At 32.7% G+C, this 16,644-nt stretch overlaps 1 protein-coding gene across 1 annotated transcript; it reads left to right on the forward strand.

The window, feature by feature from the left end:
- The first annotated feature begins 2,006 nt into the window (after positions 1 to 2,006).
- Positions 2,007 to 6,396, forward strand: LOC106767036 (molybdopterin synthase catalytic subunit). Its single transcript, XM_014651851.2, has 5 exons — positions 2,007 to 2,211; positions 2,475 to 2,555; positions 3,808 to 4,505; positions 5,463 to 5,510; positions 6,180 to 6,396. The coding sequence occupies exons 3-4, from the start codon at positions 3,947 to 3,949 to the stop codon at positions 5,507 to 5,509; spliced, it is 606 nt and encodes a 201-aa protein (XP_014507337.1). The 5' UTR covers positions 2,007 to 2,211; positions 2,475 to 2,555; positions 3,808 to 3,946; the 3' UTR covers position 5,510; positions 6,180 to 6,396.
- The last annotated feature ends 10,248 nt before the right edge of the window (positions 6,397 to 16,644 follow it).

Consider the following 16,644-nt stretch of genomic DNA (forward strand, 5'->3'; position numbering starts at 1 on the left):
CCCCTTACCTGGTCTCGTACGATTTTTGTTTCCAAGATCATCAAGAAAGCTTCACAACGTCACTGTTGGTCCTCCCATTTTTGATGTCCCGTTCTCGACTCTATTTTCTCCTAGATTACGTCTTTTCTCTCATTTATCTTTCTAATTTTCGTTTTTTCCTTTTAGGTTAACAAAATGCCAACCCCTTTTTACTCTTCTCCTTTTTATCCTCTTCTATTCTATCTCTATCTTTTTAGTTTTAATAAAATCTCTTTGTTTATCTTTAAAACTACTAAGATTTCCTCTCTTATTCTCTCTTAACTACTTTTTAAAATCCCATCAACCTCCAAATCTTTTTAAATCTACGTAATCTTAAAAATATCTGTAATATCTAATAATGATTTTCTTTAATAATAATATTTCTTTTAATCTTTAAATCCACCAAGATTATATCTCCTATTTTCATTTAACTAATTTTTAAAATAACAACAATTAAATCTTCTAAAAGATTTACATAATATTATTTTTTAAAATATCCAGATTATTTAATTTGCATGTTTTTCTTTTCTACACCCTCTCTTAATTAATTTCTACACCAATTAAATAACGGTAAAAGACCCTTTTACCTCTAGACAAAAATATAAAAATAAAGAAATAACATAACAATTATGTTCTAATAAAAATATAAACTCAAAAACACTAATTTTCAAAAAAAAAAATCCAAAATCTCAAAACTACTTTTTTTTTAAATTACTATTTTCCTCAATCTTACAAGAAGATTACGAGTTTAAATAATACTCATTTTACAGTTTACAACATTAGTCTACCTAGTAGAATAAAATTTATTGAATGAGAATAGAAAGTAGGATATGTGATCAAACAAACCAATAAAAAAAATACTTTGTGTATCTTTCTTTCTTCTTAACCTTTTTCATTGCGCTTTATCTTTATAAGGATTAACTTGGGTAGAGAAATTGTTGTGAGAATAACAATTTAAAAACACTTTGAATAAGTAAATTAGTTAAATTATAAAGTTGTTTATAGTGCACTCTTCTAAACGAAACACTCATTAACTCAACTTGAAATATAAAATTATCGTTTAAGTAATTATCATTAGATATTTCAACTCCTCCTTATGTGTGTTTTTCTTGTTTTCATATAGAATGATGATATTTTTGATAATATTTTTTGATAATTTTTTTGATAACGGGACACATGTCATTACTTTATTGGTTTATTTGAATTTACGTTTAAAAATATTTAAAACGGACCAATCACAAATTATCACGTATGTGTTATCAAAAAAATTGTTAAAAAAATGTTATTAAAAAGACTTTTTCCTTTCATATATTTGCTTCTAAAGTATAGATGACAAAGTGAATTTTTTCGTATGAGTCCGATTTGACCTACTTTTCCTTGCTCACCAAACTAACAAGACATCGACGGAACGTGACAAACTAGCCTGTTAATTGGTTTTTAAATTAAAAATTTAAATAAAAAGTAATTTAAAAGATTAATTTTTGTGTATTATATACACATATTTAATAGTATTTCAAATTATATAATTATTAATACTTAAAAATTAAATTTTAGTTATTAATTATAATAGAGTAATTTAAAGGTAATAAATTTAATTTATATAAACTATTAAATTTTAATCAATTATATATAAACTATTAAATAATTAATATTAATTAAATAATCAATGAGTCTTTTATTAATAATAAATTTTTAAATTTATTTATCTTTGTAGATATTATTTATTTGTTTTTTCTAATTTGAATTTGTGAATTTGTTTTTTATTTTATAAATGATATTTTAATATTTGTTTTAAATTCAATTTAAATTATCTTAGTTTATTACATCTAAAAAAAATAAGTATTTTCAATACTAAATTGAAAAAAATTAATTTAAATTATAACTTAAATTTTTATTTTTTATTATCAAATAATTTTGTTATTATTAAACAATTTAAAATATTTTTTTAGAAGAAGTAAAGGAACGGTCCAATCTTTTAACTACCCCATTGGTGCTTATGCTAATGGGTTGCAGAACGAAAGAAATGACCTACCAGATGACATCAGTTACTTTTTATTTGGTCCCAATCGTTGCAGTAGCAACATCTTCAACCTAACCAAAAGCCCCTTTTTCTCTCTTTCTGCGACTGAATCAGTGAATTGAATCCAACTAGCATCGAAGCTCAGCAATTGCATTGAATATAATTTACCTCCAGTAAGTGCAGAAACTTTTTCTCTGAATTCACTTGAAAGATCAGTTTTTTGTTAATTGAAATTGTAAATGAAAAAAAGGGAGAAATTCTTATTTTTAAATTTTAAGGGATTGTTGGTTGCCAAAGCATTTGCTAACTTTTTAGACTTGTGTTTCTTAACTCTGCAAGTGATTGTCTCTTTTACATTGATGTGTGCTCTAATTTCAAAATGAATTTCAATTATTTGACCTTTTCATGTAAAATGTTTGATAAAATGTATTTTCAGGTGGCGAGGTTGCAAATTGGAAGAAGATGAAAAAGGGACTTCATCCACAGAAGCAATGGGTATCCTACGTTAGACAAACGGGTAAGTTGATGGATATCCTCGAAATTGTAGCACAGTGTCATTATAATCTCAACTATTAAAATTTTAGAATTAGTTTTAGGAATTGTAATTTTTCAAATGAAATTAGTCCTTCCCTTGTCTCTAATTAATTAATGCCGTTAAAGGCCCTGGGGTCATATCATACAGTAAATGTCATGATGATTTCTATATAATGGGATGATATGATAGTTGAACAAACATATAAGAGTTGAATTACATTTATCATGTGAACTAACTTATCAAATCTTGCTTAAATACAAATATGAGTCATTGGCGTTATACATCTAACTATTAAACAAATAGTTCATATCTGCTAGTAGATTAGCTAATTCGTATTCTTGTAGTTAACTCTGATTGTATGTAGTACTGTAGTTATTCAGGGTTCTAAAGGAAAAATCGTTATTTATTTTATTACAAAGAGGTGCACGGACTTCTGATGAAGATTGTATGCTGTCATATAATAGGCTAAGTTTGAATATTGGTATTGAAGTCTTTGAAAGATGTTTCCTTCCTCCCTCTGGCGGATTTAATTTAATTTGAAAGGGAGAAATTTATTTGAAGTATCATTGTCTTTTAATGTGACAGAAAATAACACTATGTGAAGATGGCAACTAGGTAGGTCATGACTATCACTTTTTTAATATAATTTTTAAAATTTCCCACTCCATTCATATGTTAGTAGACCGTGTAGCAAAACTCTGAAAGTTAGACAACTAGTTGGATTTCAGGTTGTTATAGAAACTAGATCAGAATAAAATTGGTGTTATTGCAGAAGTAGAACTACTAATTTCGTTAATCTTAACCAGTGTGGTTGAAGAGAGATCAGTTCTCTCCAATCACTTCATAAAATGTGTTAACTTTCCACTTTCCTCTTCCTGTATTTACAATTCAAGTACTTTCACCCCTTAACTGCATACAAATCTCTCTGATTTCAATATTCAATTAACCAATCATTCTTAGTTTTCTTAAAAGTCGTGATTCCCTATAGCAACTCTAGAAACCAGCCTTGCTGCTATTTTCTTTTAGATTGTTTCCATTTGGTGAAATTTGTAGGAAGCCGAGTTCATCATAATTTACTATTAATACTATTACTTTATTAATATTTTGTAATTACCAAGGTTTCTTTGTAGCCTTCAAAGTTCCTAAGAAACCAGTTACATATATATGTATTTGTTTATTTATAGGTCATTTGATGTTGAGATTATAACCTAATACTATAGAAGCTTTTCACCAGGTCTTTGGGAAGTATGAGTGGCTCTAATCAATTTGAAGGATGAACTGCTGGACTTGTCTACTTTAATTTTCGAAGGAAGAAAGTGTTCAAATCACGTTGGATTTTTGTTCCATCATCATTGTATCTGAACTTGTGGAAAATGGCCGCGAAAGATGATAAAAATCTTATTGAAATCTTGGAAAACCTGAATCCAGTAGATGTTGCTAAATACATGAATTTTGTTAGTGCTCCACAAGCTGGTGCTATAGCAACATTTTCTGGCACAACTCGTGACACCTTTGAAGGGAAAACAGTCTTGGAGTTGAGATATGAAGCTTATGTTCCAATGGCAATACGTTGTATCAACATGATCTGTTCATCTGCCAGAGCATCCTGGAACCTACATTCCATCGCTGTTGCTCACCGTATAGGCACGGTGCCTGTGGGTGAAACAAGTGTCTTCATTGCAGTCTCATCTGTCCACAGGGCAGATGCACTAGAGGCATGTAGATTTTTGATAGATGAGATAAAAGCCAAAGTTCCTATTTGGAAAAAGGAGGTCTATTCAAATGGGGAGGTTTGGAAGGAGAACAGTGAGTTCCTAGAGAGGAGGTCCGAACTTGGTAACAAGGATGCAGGTTGCTGTGGTAGAAAGGTAGTAATTAAAGAGCAGACCAAAAAGGCTTGTTGTGGGACTAAGGTTCAGGTTGATGATCAAGGTAGCCAAGAATAATGTCAATTAAATATATTTGATCAATTTAATCAATTAAGTAATTAGATTTTATAGAATTTTTAATTTATATAATATGATTAGTGATTTATATAATTTTGGTAAAGAAAGTTCTTCAATGATGAGTCCATCGTATTCATATTCATATAGGTTGATCCTTCATCTTAAAATACTGAATGCCATTTTAAATGGAAATACTTTTTTTTTCACTATTAGTGATGCCTGATATTGGCATGTCAACCCCTTTCATAACATTTCAAAGTTTATTGATAATTAAGGGTTTTTGGCTTATGATAGCAAGATTTTTCTTGGATTGGTACCATGCATGGGCCGCTTCTTCATGCACCTCTATATATTTTTCCCTGCACTCCATATTAAAAGATTCTCAGTTTGTCGTTTCCGATTCTATAAACTGGAAGTCAAAAGTGACTTCCAGATGGCACAGTTTGGAAGCCAAAAATGACTTTTGGATTGTGATAAGCCAAATGACTTCCAGATTGTACAATATTAAAGTTGTTTTTTTCTTAACCATTTTCCGGATAACTCTCTTGACTCGAAGTGCAATATTCCATTCTTAATAAATAAAATTTAGGCCACTTCTGAGCCTATAGCGTGTTTGCGGCTTGTAGCTTCATCACCTTTTCTTGCTGAATTGATGTATTTGCAATAATTTTTTTCGTGTTTATTTTGCTTTTCATTCACATATGTATTGGCTGGAAGGGATAAATGTCAAACATTTGAAGGAAAATGTTTCTTCTCTGGCCCTTTTCCTCTCTTTGACTTAAGATATTCCTAACAAAAGCTAGTGGATTAGTTCCTAGGTGTACCTCCCTATCTCTCTCGCCCCTTTATCTGTGAAGGTCCTCAAGCTTGTTGTTGTGACTAATTAGTAAGAACTTTTTTCTATACTCTGTCTTGTTACCTAACTATGTCATATGTGTTGCAGCTAATGAGGCGTCACATGAAAAAAATAGAGGAGGAGATGGAAGATAAGGTAATACAGTTCTATACCTTCCAGTCTGTTTCTTTTTCCTTTCAAGTTAGTTTTAACTATTGGAATAGTGGACATATGCTGTGCAATTTGTAATAGTGGCACAATCAGGCTATACCAGATGTTGTTGATCTGTTTACAAGCATATAAATTACAACCATATATTTTCACAGAATTGGGTATCAAATGGAATTTTGTTAGTTGGGACTAAAAGCCAAATTGACCATTTTTTCAGGCTCAGAAAATATGATTAAGCCTAAAATCTTGCCTACATATGGTGGATCCATGGTCTGTAGTCCCTCAGTAGCATATTCCTGAAAAATATTGCACAATTGTGGTTTCATCAAGAAGATTATAACATGAGCTGTACTACATGAACTAATGCATAACTTAACAAACAATTTAGTTTCTAGTGTGTAAGGTTTAGATTTGGTGATATTATCTTCTGTTCTGCATAAATATATAGGTGACCTTGATTATACAATACCTGTATTTGTACAAAACAATTACTTTGGTTGCTGGATGTGTTTTCCTTGTGTCTGATGAGATTGTTGGTATTTTCCCAGCTTATTGAAATTTGAAGTTTTGGATGTTCTTGTATGTATGTATGATATAGATTGTTGTGCCAGCAACCACATTTTTTGTAATCACAACATGAATTTCATTTTTCAGGCTATAGATTCCATTGCTGTTACTGAAGGTCAGAGAAAAAGTGAAGATGCTATTCAAGGAGTAAGTGTTTTCCAATTTCCTTGTAAAGGATATATTCTCCAATTGATGTAATTACTTTGTTTGGTGATATAATGTATTAGTGGAGCAATCTTTGAAGTTTGAGTTGACTTGTGATAGACTTAACTGAAATCAGTAAACATTCATTTCCCCATGGTAACGTGGCTATTTTCTTTATTAGGTGAGTGGTTGGAAAGCAGTTAGACGGTTAATAATCAACTAATATTTTGTAATTAGGTGTCTCTTATTTTGAAATCAAATTCACTTCATATTTGGTTTTAATATATTTAGTTTATAAAAGAATGCTTTATAACGTTGACAAATGTTTTGTGACATTGGCGTTATTATGTCTAAATATAATCATTTTTTTTTATTTTCAATTCATAGCATAATATTGTATTACGTAATTTTAATAATTAGGGTGGGTGGTCATAACTAAGTAATTTTATTTTAACGAATTTTGATTTGATATAATATGTGATTTATTTAATTTTGTTAAATACTTTTGTAGTTATAATAATATATTTGAAAGTAATGCTAATGTTCCTTTTAAATATTATAATATTTTATAATTTGGTAAATTTATATGAAATGTTTTTTATAACTGGTAAAATTATATGAAATGTTTTTTTATTATTTTGGTAGAGTTATACTAAAAGTTTTTTTTTATAACTTTGGTAAAGTTATATGAAATGTTTTATTATTATTTTGGTAGAGTTATACTAAATGATTTTTTATTTCATAATTTTAAATCATTATAAATATATTTGGGTGAATGGATTAAGTGATTGTATTACAATAACTATTTATTTTTGGTGAAATTCATGATTAATTAAATAGTTCAATTTGTGTGAATGTTTATTTTATTTTATATGGTATGAGAAGTGATTTATTTATTTACTGTGATTTTGTATAATTATAATGTATATTTGGTAATGATTATTATAATATCACGGATGACAGGGCGTTGGGACAAATACAACTAATAGATATACTTGTCCTTAGTTGTAGTAGGAAAAATTGTTGGGTGAATCGAAAAGAAAATAAATTTTAGGGAAAGAAAGTGAAAATTTTGTGATAGATTTAAATGATGTGATAGATAAAATAAACTTAGTTGTATATTAATATATTTTTGCTAATATTTAATGAAATAAATGTTTAAATGTAATTTAATGTATTTTAAATTAGTTATTATGTTATAATAAAAGTTAAATATTTTATTAATTAATCAATTGAGTTCTTTTGTATAGTCAATTATTTGGTATCTAAATGTAACTTTATTTTATTAGGGAAAGTTATCTAAATATAATCAATTAATTATTTATTTTTATTTAGATTAAATAAGTTTTTAGTACTTGAATTTTGACAAATTAGAATTTGTCTTGTTTGAAATTTGAGTATATTTTGGTTTCCAAATTTTAAAAATGAATAATTATAATAATTTTTAACTCAATTATGTTAATTTTTTTTTGGCTTAATATCATTGTTGGTTTCAATTTTTGTCAATTTTATTTGAAATGGTCCTAATTTTCTTAAAATATTTAATGTAGTCCTAAAGATCGTAATTTCTGTTCAATTTAGTCTTTTTTGCAAACGCTGTTTAAATCGTAAATGACCAATTGTCCAGCTGTGCAATCAGTAGATGAGATGTGATTTATTGGCTGACGTGGACCTCCCCCTTCGTTCTCGACACAGGAAGTAGCCCAAGAAAAGGAGAAGACCAATCGAGCAAGGACCAAATGGGGTTGGAGAATCAAGCATTGGAAGGGAAGGAAGAAGCAACGTTAAAGTGGAGTCCCAAGTGTTTGGGGAATATGGATTTGGAGTCTCAGAGTTGGAAGTGTTGGCTTTGGAGATGCAAGGTTATGAGAAAGAACTCGATGAAGGTGTCGAAACCTTGGCAGTGTCATTGAAAAACCCTAATATCATAAATACATTTAAAAAAAAATAATAAATCCACCTTACTATGCCTTAAAATATCCACCTCAGCCAACAAATTACATCTCATTCACTGATTGTACATGTGGACATTTGGCCATTAACGATTTAAACGACATTTATAAAAAGGACTAAATTGAACATAAATTACAATATTTAGGACTACATTGAACATTTAAAAAAAATTAGGACCATTTCGAACAAAACTGACAAAAATTGGGACCAACAATAATATTAAGCCTTATATTTTTATTGTTCACAGTGGGATGATAATAGGTGTTGTGATGTGTTTAGTGTAGAAAGAGAAATGCACGTGGGAGAAAAAAAGAAAGAGCATGAAAGGAACGATATATGCAAATTTTAAATGGGTATTATAAGAAAAAGAAAAACGTTACGGGAATAATATAATATGCGGAACAAGATATATCAGCATGGGTCTTTAATAAAAAACGAAATAGATAGATATATCTATATATTTGTAAGGATGTTCATATCTCTAGTGGGTTCAAAGAACTGATTGGGCTTTTCTTTTGGGTTTGTTTCATTGTGAATATAAATACATAAGGAGGGATGAAGAAATGAGGCAAAAATGGTGAGAGAAGAATGAAGTTGTAAGAGAGAACCGTGAGAAACGTAAGAAGAAAGGAAGTATTAGTTTGCTTTGGCTGGATGCAGTCATGCATGGGTCACATTGCACACGGGTCAACCCTTGGTTTCTTGTGTCATGCATGAGGCTTAGGGATACTATGATGTTATGGGGTTGGGTATTAAATAATAATGATTCTACGAGGCAATGTGCAAGTATAATAGGTTTATATTGATGAAAATATATGGATTAAGGATTGGGTGGGAGGGTTTTCCTGGGTTGTGGTTGTATTTACTCTAGAAGGGGACTAGGTTACGTAGGATGTATGAGAATATAATGGAATTGTTTAAATGGTTGGAAGGAGATGTGTTACGTAAAGGCGTGTGCAGGTATTTTATGGAGCATTGGAGAACTGTGTTGTCTAGGTTTGAGGGTGTTATAAGGTGGGTGATTAAGTTTTACATACTAATAGAATTTTGTAGCCAAAGGGTTACGGTTTCAGGCTGAGTCTAGGTTGTTGTTTCACCATCATTTTTACATAGTCTCAAGGACATGACAAGGGTTGTTGGGAGTGTGTTGGTCTTAAGCATTCGTAAGTTCTTCGTGGGAGCCTCCTTGTTGGTTATATAAACGGGTGAGTTAAATTGTATGCGTGGAAAGAATAGTGTAGAATAGCGTGTCATTATACGAGAACATATGATGATGCAGATAATTTGAATATTGTATATTGCAATGAGTTGATTGAGAAAGTTCGAGAATTTAAGGTTTTGTTTTGAATAAACGATTTTATTAGAGTTTTATTTTGTAATAAATTGGAATTATGATTTATTTTGGTTAATTGTAAAGATTTATTGAATTTAGATTTCCGCAATGGTATTATGATTTAAAAATTTTAAACTTTTACTCGTAATTATGACATCCTAAAATGGGAGATCATCCATCTGCTTCCTTACTTGGATATGTGCTGAAAACACTAGCCTATCCTTCCTCTTGAGGACAAAACTTGGTTATGTGTCTTTCCATTTTGCACCTTATTCATATCACCTTAATCCGATAATAAACCTTTATCTCATGTGAACCTCTTTACTTGGAACATTCCTTCTCTCAACTTTGATGTTACTATTGTTAAGAAGATTCAACCACCTCCTACTGATGTTGAACTTGGCATAAAACCCCTATGATACTTTATCCTCATCCAAAAGACTATTTTTCCCTACTTGGGAAACATCACCCTACCTAATTAATCATCTAATCTCTACTTCATCTAAGTCTTCCACCCTAGAGATTGGTCTTACTTATACCCTTCAAGGTCTCTACCTTCTTCAAATTTAATCTCAAACCTTCCATATCTTTTCACCTTATGACCTTATGCACTACTGTCTAAGTGTTAAATCAAGTTAATTACTCAAACCTTACTATATAAGCATGCACAAATATCTTCCCTTATATTAACCATTTAAATCATTGGTTGGTCTTCGGTTTGTTCAAAATTCTCAATTAGGTCATTAGATTTTAATTGGTCTTATTTGGGTCCTCATTTTTTAAATTGTGATACAATTTCGTCCTTTCCATTTGTACAATACTAAAGCCATGTGCCACATATTAGTTCCCAGTTTTTTTTTTAATTTTTTTTTCAATTTTTTTTGTCACATGTCAAATGAGGATCCTACCATATGGTAGAAACAATGTGACTTGACAATGACAATGTCACATATCACTCTTGGGACAAATCTCATGAAAAATCAAAATTTAATTCCTTTATTTCTATTTTGTCTCAACCCAGTCTACTTTTTTTTTTTTTTAAATTAAAGTTATTTCAGCATTCTTCAAATTGAGACCAAATTTATTTTTTATATAAATGTTATAATGGTGTTTTTATTGAATATTTTTAACCATATTAAGTTTATTTAAATTTAAATTTTACATTAAACTTATTTAAATTTTGGTTCAAATATTTATATATCAATAATTTATATACAAATGTTAGAATTTGTTTAAAAATAACAATATTATAAATTCAAATGTAAAATATTAAAATAGTTTTATAACAATTTAAAATAAATATATTTAATTTTTGAAAACAAAATTTAAATAAAATTTAATATAAAATATTAATTTAAATAAACTTAATCTTATAAAAAATATTAATAAAAATATTAAATTTAATAAAAATATTAGTATAACAATTATAATATTTATATAAAAGTTAAATTTGATTTAAGATGATATTTCTTTAATTTAAAAAAAAAATTAACTGAATTAGACAATATACAAATAAAATAATTAAATTGAGAATTATCATATGATATTGTTTCAACAACATTGTCACTATCACGTCACATTGTTTTTGTCACTGTGACACTATATTTTTTTAAAAAAAAATAAAAAATAAAATTTTTATTTAAAAAAACAACAATTTAGAAAATTACATAGACACATGAATTATTAGTAGTATAGTAAAAAAAACTAAATTACATTACATATTTAAAAACAAAAATAAAATCTCAATTAAAATCAATTAAAATCTTGTGACGAGATTTTCAAATAGTAGAGTAAGTGAATGTTAAAACCATTTAATATCATTCAGGCACGATAATTTTTACTAATTCAATAAAGATTTAAATCCCTTTTTCTTTCTAAGTTAAGTTCTGATGTTCAGTTTACTTTCCGCTTTTAAAAATGTCAACCTTTAGTCCCTATGATATCAAAAATGTATCAAATCAGTCCTCATGACAACACTTAATGAACAACAAATCACAAGTTTTCATACCTAGGTTTCCAATATTTTGTGATTTGTTAACGGAAGGTATTATGAACAACAAATCACTTAATGGAAAACTTGTGATTTGTTAACGGATAGGACTGATTTGATACACTTTTCATATCATAGGGACTAAAGGTTGACATTTTTAAAAGCGGGGACTAAACTGAACATCAAAACTTAACTTAGGGACCAAAAAAGGATTTAAACCTTCAATAAAATATACCGGAATAACGGGCTATAATTTAAGTATTTTTATTTCAATAGCATAAAATTTGGAACATTTGTCAAGACCTTTTTTTTAATGTTAACTTGAGTGCAAATTAGATATTGTTTTTGTAAGAATATGCAGGAGCTAGAGACTAACCTTCCTGGCGTGTCTTTCTTGCTTTCGAACACTTGAGTCGCTTGAACCGCTTACCTTCCTTTAGTTCATTTTGCTCGGTGGACTTCGTATGACCGCTCGGCTGCCTCCAACTTCACCGTTCTATTGCCTTCAGTATTGGATAGAGGGGTAGGTACCTGCAAAAGGCACTTTGACGCTCAAGTTAGGCATGTGTTGAAAAGCTCTTGCTCGTAAGTGAATGTTAGTGAATGATTATCACTATTCAGAGTTGAATGTACCTGGCTGTTAGCCCTGATCCTATATTTATAAGTCATCCCATGGATCCTAAACTGATTAAGGCCCAATAAAATAAAAACAGACTTACCTCTAAATTCGGTTAGTTGCGGATAAACAACTTATTAATATCTTTACTCATATTTGATCATCCTGCTATTATTTGTTAGATTACTGGCCCAATTACTTATTGACCCATTAACACATTAATCCTGCCATGAGACTTTAATATAAGTCATGCAAATTTTGGCCCAATTATGGTCCAATATAGTTAACCGCTTGGCCTAGATATCATACTATACACAATGCCCCCCAAGTCCGAGTCAACCGTTCTACTTCATGGGCAGGTTAACTATAGGACTTCAGGCTGTAGCTCGGTGTTAGGGCCTCTTATTGCGTATCGTTGGATGAAGGTGTACCATTTTCTAAATAACCATTTAGGTTTCCCGCCTTTGAGGCAGTTGCAGAGTCCCGAAAGTAGGGCCGCAAGATCAAACTTAATCTTACGGTGCATATCTCTTGCGGCTGCGTCAGTTTCCCCTCATTAATGAAAAAAGATATTTGAAACCCCTGAGCTACTCAACCGTCACTTGTTGTTTCTCTAAAAACTTTCTTCTTTCCCAACTCACTAGCCCTCTTCCTCGCATTTCTCTTCAGGTAACCATGGATCCTTCTCTTATTTTAAATTGTTCGTCGGAATCTGTTGAAGGAAAGGGGGCAAGGTGGTGCTGTTAAGGCTCCGGTCATGACGGGGACATCATTAGTCGGAGTTTATTGCGACACAACCACCATACTTAGCGGTGACAGTGCCTTTGTATATGGTAATGTTGTCGTTGAAAGTCCAGAAGAAGGTTCATAATTCATCTTCAACCAGTATTAATGGCTACGATTGGGCTTCCCATTATGTAAGCGAATTTTGCATTTCATTTAGTAACAAACCCATATTGCGGGATTGGATAGAAAATAGTTGTATTCTTAGAATCCTAAATCATAGTTCTTGTGTGAGACTGAGTGCTTATCGGGGAAATGAAAGGGTTTTTCATGGTAAGGATGACTCTGTCACCGATTTCTTCTTTGCTTACTCTTGCATGTTTTATGATATGTATGTGAGGTTGCCCTTCAGTGTGTTCCAGGTGGATGTGCTAAGAATGTTAAATGTCGCCCCTTCACAACTGCATCCGAACAATTGGGGGTGTATCCAAGCTTTTGCCACACTGTGCCAAGTGTTGGCCATTAGACTGACCCCGACCATTTTCCTATACTTTTTCCAAACCCGTCCGGTTGTTGGGAAGGGTTGAATTTCCTTAATTTTCGAACCAGGGAATGCTCTGTTGGAGCTATATTCGCAGTCTTTTAAAGGCTTTAAAGACAATTTTTTTATGGTGAAGATTACTAACCTAAGTCGCCCTTTCTTCTTTAATGAGGATAATAGTCCTAGGTTTCCCCTACACTAGACCCAAGATCTTGTTAGGTTAACCTCCTGGTTTAAAGATGAGATGACCCCTGAAGAGTTGGGAGCGTTGAATATCTTAACCGAGCTGCCTCACCCCTTTTCCTCTCGGAAGATAATAAATTGTTTTGAGCATGACGACTTTAGCTCGAGGGTGCTTGGTATGACCACACCTTTATTAATTTTTGTAGCTGTTTTGTGACTGTAATTGACATGCCTATTGTGTAATTTACCTATAGGCATTATGGGAAGGAAAGGTCATGTCAGAGATTGGTTTAGAATTATGAACGAAAAAAAGGGTCAAGAAGACTCTTCCCTCCCCAAACCGAACGTTACATGTGGCGCTCCTGTTTCAACGCATGCTGCTGCGTTAGTGAAGATTGCCGAAGGTACTGCCACTCCTTCGCAGACCATTCGACCACCCTCGCCTGAAATGACCGTCATTGAGGATCGTCCTTTTACAAGGAAGTGAAAGGGAGGAGCGCGTGTCGAGAAAGTGGATGCCCCAAAAATGGCGAAAAGTTCTCAAGAACCAGTCGCTCGCCCACTTCTTGAGGGCATGTGGAGCTCGGCCTTCTATCTGGGCTATAAGATAGACTATAGTCTGGACGGGGTCGAAAAAAGTGTGGTAGAAGGTATGTTAGAGCAACAAATGGCCGATACTGCAATGAAGCTTGCTTGTCGTACGACAATGGCCACTTGGCATCTGGCATATCCCTCGGATAGAGGGGTTCTTAGGTTCAAACTGAAAAGGGTTCAGACACAACTGAATGAAACTGTTGCTGTTCATTCTCGATATGAGAAAAACAAAAATATTCTGAAGAGCTGCTGGCGGAAGCTCGTCGTATAAAGTGTCGAGCTGAAGAAGAATCATAACCACTTAGCTGTCGAAGTGGAACTATTGAAGAAGGATAACCAAGACCAAAAGGCTACTGTTGTGTCACTGAGAATTGCTGAAAAAGAGGCCAGAGAAGATAGGGACACTTTGCATGCCAAAGTTGGTGAAAACAAAGAAACAATGGAAGATATGAGAATGACAATTGTTGAAGAACAAACCCGAGGTTTCAAGAAGGCCTTGAGGCAAGTGTCCCATCTCCTAAATATATCTACTGAAGGTGCCGACTTTGATGTGAAGAAGGATGTTTATCATGGGAACTTGGTACCCCTAAGGGACATTCCTAAAGGTGCCCTGTTGGAAGTTGGTCCTACCCAAGTGGCTGAGGTAGGAATTGATGAAGAAAATGTAGCTGCATTAGCTACCACTGGAGAAGTTAGAGACGAAGATCCTACAATCCTCTGAAAATGATGTTAATGTTGTAACTCTTTTCATAGAGTAGGTTTTAGTATGTTGATGTTTAACTCTTATTGCTTTCTACTGTACTTTGGCTTGTTGAAATATTTTTATTATTGGTTATAACAATGATTTCCTTATGCTATGTTTTGCTCGTTTATCATTGAAACGACCGCTCGGCGGATAATAATTATTGGTTGCTTTGCATATTGGTTTAAGATGTTTATGACTGCTCGCAGAGTTTATCAATGCCCTTATGTTTGCACGCGCTAGTTGCTTTTTGTCGAACATGTCCTAGACTAGGGGGTGCTCCCCTGGGTTTGACGTACTAGGTGTTCTTTGGCGAACATGTCCTAGACTAGGGGGTGGTCCCCTAGATTTTGATGTACTAAGTGTTCTTTGGCGAACATGTCCTAGACTGGGGGTACTCCCCTAGGTTTTAATGTACTAGGTGTTCTTTGGTGAACATGTCCTAGATCAGGGAGTGTTTCCTTATATTGGATGTACTGGGTGTGCTTTGGCGAACATGTCCTAGATCAGGGAGTGTATCCCTAAATTGGATGTACTGGTGTTCTTTGACGAACATGTCCCAGATTAGGAAGTGTTTCCCTAGTCTTGAATGCACATCTCGAACGGTTAATTGGTATCCGCTCGTGTAATACGCATGTAAAGAGTGGTTATCTGCATTGTTAGTAATTGAAAAGTCTTCATTCAATGACTTTAGAAAAAACCTGCTTGTGTTCATCTTGAGGATAATATAAATGACTAAAGTCAAACATATAAAGATTCAATGTTGTAAATATGGAAACAATGTTCAACAAAAGTAGAATGCGAAAACAAAATTCAACTAAAGTAGAATTTGAGATGTGTTGCATTCCAGGTGTTGGGGATGGCATTTTCATTAAGGCATTCGAGATAGGCTCCGCTCATTAAATCCTCTAAGATACGGAACGGTCCCTCGCAATTAGCTGCTAGCTTTCCACGAGATTGGTTTTTTCTAGCTTCCCCCTTTTTTCGCATACAAGGTCCCCTTCTTTGAAGGTTCTCGGTTTCACCTTGGTATTGTATCGTCAGGAAAACATCCTTTTTTGGGCTGTCGTTCGCACTGCAGCGACCTCCCGACGCTTTAGTAGGGTGTTCAGGTTCATTTGTAGTTGTTCGGCGTTAAGGTTCATATCTTGGATACCTCACCTTAAAGATGGCTCTCCTACTTCTACTGGGAGCATTACATCTTTGTCGTATGTTAGGTTGAATGGAGTTTCTCCAATAGATCCATGTGGAGTGCATTTGTATGCCCATAATACCTCAGGCAGCTCTTCCACCCACAAGCTTTTAGCTTCGCCTAACCGCCTTTTTAGTTCTGTTATGACGGCCTTATTTGCGGCTTCTGCCTGCCCATTTGTTTTTGGATGTTTTACTGAACTAGTGACATGTTTGATTCCCAAGTTTTTTAGGAATTCTTCCAATTTTCTCTCAATGAGTTGTCGACCATTATCTGTGACAATTTTGCAAGGTAGGTCGAATCAACATATTAAGTGCCAGAGGAATTTTTGTATGCGTTGAGCACCTATGACTACTAGTGCTTCTGCCTCGATCCACTTAGTAAAGTAATCTACTGCAACTAGGAGGAATTTACTTTGTGCTTTCCTGATCGGGAGTGGTCCAACTATATCCATTCCCCACTAGGCTAACGACCATGGCGAGATAATACAATGCAATTCCTCAAGTGGGACCTAGACGTCACTGCCATATTCTTGACAGGA

The sequence above is a fragment of the Vigna radiata genome, chromosome 7 (assembly GCF_000741045.1).
Source record: "Vigna radiata var. radiata cultivar VC1973A chromosome 7, Vradiata_ver6, whole genome shotgun sequence".
Taxonomy (NCBI): Eukaryota; Viridiplantae; Streptophyta; class Magnoliopsida; order Fabales; family Fabaceae; genus Vigna; species Vigna radiata.